This window comes from Cucurbita pepo, chromosome 18 (genome assembly GCF_057944985.1).
Source record: "Cucurbita pepo subsp. pepo isolate OVF chromosome 18, ASM5794498v1, whole genome shotgun sequence".
Taxonomy (NCBI): Eukaryota; Viridiplantae; Streptophyta; class Magnoliopsida; order Cucurbitales; family Cucurbitaceae; genus Cucurbita; species Cucurbita pepo.
Window position 1 is genome coordinate 6,264,528 of NC_141815.1, and position 4,983 is coordinate 6,269,510.

A 4,983-nucleotide genomic window follows, 5' to 3' on the forward strand; every position below is an offset into this window, starting at 1 on the left:
TTAGAAAATTTAAAGATAATGATAAAAAAAAAAAGGACCAAAAAAGCATTATAACCAAAAAGAACATTATTTTACTGTATTTTCACTTTTCCCCCCAGAAAAAAAATAATTAAAAATTCAGACTTTGCAGTTCAGTACCTGAATGGATAGATCTTGACCAGCTAAAAAGATTCTTACCCACTCCAACAACAATTTGTTTTTCCCCCAAATTTATAACCCAAAAAAAAAAAAAAAAAAAAAAAAAAAAAAACCATTTTCTTGGTGCTCTTTCTTGTCCCCCCAACTGTAAGAAGAAATTTCAATCAGAGTCCATGTGGAGTGTTCAATTATTGAATCTTTTGAAATTTTCTCCCTCACCCACCTCCTTTTTTCTCTCCATTCCCAACATTTCTTAGGTTTTTTTCTCTGTTCTTCACTGTTCTTATTGATTTCCTTCGTATTCTAGGGCTTCTTCCCCTTTTCCTGTACTTTCAAATCTTTTCCCCGAAACCCTTTTAATCTGTTCTTCTAACCTTTTTTGATCTGGGTTTTGATGATTCATGTTTTTTGTTTGGTGAATCGTTCTTGGTTTTGGGTATTTGGGTATTTTCCTGTTGATTTGTGAAGAACAGGAACAGATCTTGTTGTGTTCTTCATTGTTATGGAGTCGATGAACTCATCTTCCCCTGTTGGATCGAACTTGGATTCCTTCAATGGCGTCCCTCCATCTTTGTTGTGTACAGATGTGAGTGTTGTACCTGAGCATCTAAACACTGAGCTCCAGAAATCAATACTCAATCTCGAAGGTGAGCTTATTGTAACAGAGTTATTGCTATTACTGTTGTTTGTTCATTGTAGAACTGGCTGGATTTACTTGGTTATTATCTATCACTAGGTGAGATTGAACAATTGAGATTGAAGTTGAGCGTGTCGAACGAGAAGCGTAGAGACGCGTTGAATAAGATTCTAGACATTAAAGGTAGTGAAGAAATGAGTGATGAACTTTAGAATGCACTTGTTTGTTAGATATAGCTTTAGTAAATCAACTCTATTTCAGGTAGTATTCGTGTGTTTTGTCGTGTTCGTCCGTTTTTACTGACGGATCGGAGAAGAATTTGTGAGCCTGTTTTGTTGGAACGGGATAAGGTCAAGGTTCGATCGTCGGGAACTAGAAAGGAATTCGAATTCGATAAGGTTTTTTGTAAAGAAGCATCCCAAGGTTAGCTCTAATCTATTATTGATATGTGTTTTGAATGAGTATTGAATCTTGAAAAATTGAGCAGAGGAAGTCTATTCTGAGGTCGAACCGATAATCCAATCCGCTCTTGATGGTCGAAATGTATGTATAATAGCTTACGGTCAAACGGGTACGGGCAAGACATATACCATGGTTAGTAACGAAAAATTGCTGTAATGTTGAGGAAATTCTGTTTCTCTAGTGATGGTAATTGATGAAACATGACAATCGAGCAGGATGGTAGAATGGAGGAGCCGGGAATAGTCCCCCGTGGGCTTGAGATGCTCTTTCAAACGTCCATCGGCACCTCGTCGACCGTAACGTTTTCCATGAGTATGTTGGAGGTTTACATGGGTAGTCTGAGAGACCTGCTGGCTCCAAAAGCAGGCTCAAGAATGTATGAACGATGGTAAATGCTAGAATTGATCCATAATGCATTAAACTGGTGACCTTATTCATTTGCTTACTATGAATGGCTAACTCTACTACAGCAATCTCAACATTCAAACAGATCAAAAGGGATTCGTTGAGATCGAGGGTCTAACCGAAGTCCCGATTCCCGACTTTGAAAAGGCTAAATGGTGGTATAATAAAGGAAGACGGGTTCGATCGACTTCGTGGACTAATGTGAACGAAACATCTAGCCGATCACACTGGTGCGTTTCTCACGAATCAGTACTCCCTAACTCGTTTAATGGATTATTTTGGCTTGATAGTTACATTATCTTCTTAGCTTCATATATCTAGCTTAACAAAGGTCACCATGTATCGGTGCGTGGACGGTTCAAAAGCTAAAACCGAAGTAAGCAAACTATGGATGGTGGATTTAGGAGGAAGTGAAAGATTGTTGAAAACCGGGGCATGTGGTCTAACGCTCGACGAGGGAAGAGCGATAAATCTTTCTCTTTCGGCTTTGGGTGATGTTATTGCAGCTCTAAGGAGGAAGAGAGGTCATGTTCCTTACAGGCAAGTTTTCGATTAGCGACCTGAGTTTATCATAGCTTCCCGTCACCGATGAAACTCGATTTTTCTTTCTTTGTTTGCAGAAATAGCAAGCTAACTCAAATACTCAAAGATTCCTTAGGTATCTTCTTTATGATCTTGTTATGAATATATGCTTTCGAACTAATTTAAAGCATCGACCCTCTTGAAAATTTATCCTCGGAAGTGACGTATGAGTTTGGACGGTTCGTATAGGTGACGGTTCAAAGGTGTTAATGCTTGTGCATTTAAGTCCTTGTGAAGAAGATGTTGCAGAGACGATATGCTCGTTAAGTTTTGCAAAGAGAGCACGAGCGATCGAAACAAGTCGAGAATTACAAGAGGTAGAATTCTTGAATTTCCTTAGTAGTTTCTCGAAGTCGTTTTTGATTTGGAATTTGGCTAAGAATTCAAACGTATCGTTTAGGACTCGAAGAAGCAAAGAGAGAAAAAAATTGCAATGCTGGATGAAACCATGAAGGAAGCTCAGCAGGAATGCCAAAAACTCAAGAACCAAATACAGAAAGCCGAGTTTCTATTAAGCGAAAACAAGAAGCGATTTTCTACCGAGCATCATCCATGCGTCGAAACTCCAAACACGAACCATATAGCTCCCGAGGAAGATCAGAAGGAAGTCATTGTCACTCCAAGAAAGCCTAAAGTTTCAAGTAAAACTATAGTTTCGAATTCTTTGCCTCGTTTCATGACGTCGACAATGGCGAGTCGTCAAAGGCAAAGTTCTGCAGAAAACAAAGTCGTAATGGGGAGAGCAAAAAGTTCGAGATTTGGAACAAGAAGCTCTGTCCAATTCTCGAGTTCCCAGTCAATGAGTTACTCGGATTTTCGTATAAGAGCAAGCTTACACATATCAAATAAGAAGTCGAGGTACGTCGAACCCGACACCCTCTCGACAGAAGCTCCTCAAGTGAACGTCCCAGAACTAAAGAAAGATTCATTGCCATTGCCATTGCCATGGCCACAAAGCAAATTGGTAACTTCATCTGATTCGAACTTGAAAGTTACGGTTTCTCGTCACCGGAGAAGGATGTCTGATCTAATCTAACCGTTCTCGACCGAAAGAAACTTGTCGATATGTGTTTCGTATTAACTTTTTTGGCCCTGTTTTTGTTTGTGCTGATTGAAGTGGTTTCATTTTTGTGTGAAAATAGAGCATAAAGGAAAAAGAGTTTAGGAAGAAAGGGTTCCTTAGTTTGACTAATTGGGGTTTGTTTGTTTGGTTTGGTTAACATTTTGTTAACATGATATTTGTAACTCATATTTGGTTAACATTTTCTTATATGTTTTGTGGGTATTATTGAGTTTGTATGAGATTAGTACACATTTCTTATGTGTTTGGCATGCCTTAAAAGGTGCTTATGAGCGAATAAAATGTATCATCGTGTTAAGGGACGAATCACCCGAATCATTGATTTAACTGAATAACTAAGTAAAATAGAAAGACCCTTCTCTTCATCTTAGGTCAACGGATCTTCTCCATTGTAAGATCTCCTGTATGGATAATACCCATTTCAGTTCAATGAGCCTAATTCTATTTTTTTTGTTCCGAAGTAAACCACAGGGTGTGATATGAACCAAGATATCAATCATGCAATATAAACTAGAAAGAAGATGTGAAGAAAATATTGTCAAACTTATCAAAAGATGTTTAAATTCATGTCACGTTGAAGAAGAATGAAGTTTTATTGTTATAAATTTTGGGTGGATCATAATTTAGAGTCATGATGTTTCATTAATGTATTTTAGGACTTTTTATTTACTTTATGTTACATTTACATAATGGTTAATTATGATTATAAATATGAATGTTATAAGTCTTGGAATGCGTTTTCATTTTGAGGCTATATAAAACCATGTATGTTGTATTTGTGAGTAGACTTGAAACATACAGTAAAAGGAGCATTTGTGCTCCTCTTTAGCCCATGGCTAAGTTTCGTTGCAATTCTATGTAGTTTAGGTTGCATGTAGAATCATTCAAGCTCGACATAATCAATCTTACTTGTGGAGTGATTTGAATATCAAACAAGTGTTCTTACCTTGAGATATTTGATCAACAAGAATCATTTAAGTTAGACATGATCGATTTTACTTGTGGAGTGATTCAAATCTCAAACAAGTGTTCTTGCTTTGAGATATTTGATCAACAAGGTAATCCGAATCTTACTCCCCTTGTAGTGATTTCCATATCATTTGGTATCAGAGGTTTTTCATTGGGTTGATTTTCATTTTAGGGCGGTTTGTCCTATTTAGATATTTACAACTCAAAAAAACACTTGATTCTGTTTCGACTAGGCCCTGAAAAGAGAAGAAAGACTTGAATGCCAACTCGGGCAAGATTTTTCTGAATAAATAAAAATAATATTCAAAAAGTGACAAATTACCCAAATAAATACCCTTGAAGTTTAAGTTATTACGAAAATGCCATTGTCTTACCCAAAAAAGTTCAAGAATGGACCGATTAAATTCAATCAAACATTTATGGAGATCCAATCGTCCCCTTCACTGCAAATTCGAAACATAATCAATAGAAACGTGGAACTTAAGATCCAACAGCTGGAATGAAAAAGATGATGTCGACAAAGGGCTGGAGAGGATTTCTTTGGTGGACTGTCCAAAAACTTGATTTAAATAAGGAAGTTTTAAGGAACATTTGAGACAAGAATCGAGTTTCTACTTTATCGGTACGACACTCTCGAGTTTTCCAAAATTCGAGAGTAATAGTCTATCAAATTCCCTCAAAACAATTCCTATACGTTCTAGATGAGCTC

General features: G+C 37.1%; 1 protein-coding gene across 1 annotated transcript; it reads left to right on the forward strand.

Moving 5' to 3' along the window:
* Positions 1 to 240: 240 nt before the first annotated feature.
* Positions 241 to 3,496, forward strand: LOC111779896 (P-loop containing nucleoside triphosphate hydrolases superfamily protein). The gene is made up of 10 exons (XM_023660087.2): positions 241 to 785; positions 875 to 958; positions 1,037 to 1,198; positions 1,263 to 1,369; positions 1,453 to 1,625; positions 1,708 to 1,872; positions 1,964 to 2,182; positions 2,263 to 2,300; positions 2,414 to 2,541; positions 2,625 to 3,496. The coding sequence occupies exons 1-10, from the start codon at positions 641 to 643 to the stop codon at positions 3,258 to 3,260; spliced, it is 1,857 nt and encodes a 618-aa protein (XP_023515855.1). The 5' UTR covers positions 241 to 640; the 3' UTR covers positions 3,261 to 3,496.
* The last annotated feature ends 1,487 nt before the right edge of the window (positions 3,497 to 4,983 follow it).

Bases quoted from the DNA above. Each gene is read 5' to 3' on its own strand.
- LOC111779896 (XM_023660087.2), top strand. From the start codon at position 641: ATGGAGTCGATGAACTCATCTTCCCCTGTTGGATCGAACTTGGATTCC. The intron at 1,873-1,963 runs GTGCGTTTCTCA...TCATATATCTAG, and splicing joins ACATCTAGCCGATCACACTG to CTTAACAAAGGTCACCATGT. The intron at 2,542-2,624 runs GTAGAATTCTTG...CGTATCGTTTAG, and splicing joins CAAGTCGAGAATTACAAGAG to GACTCGAAGAAGCAAAGAGA.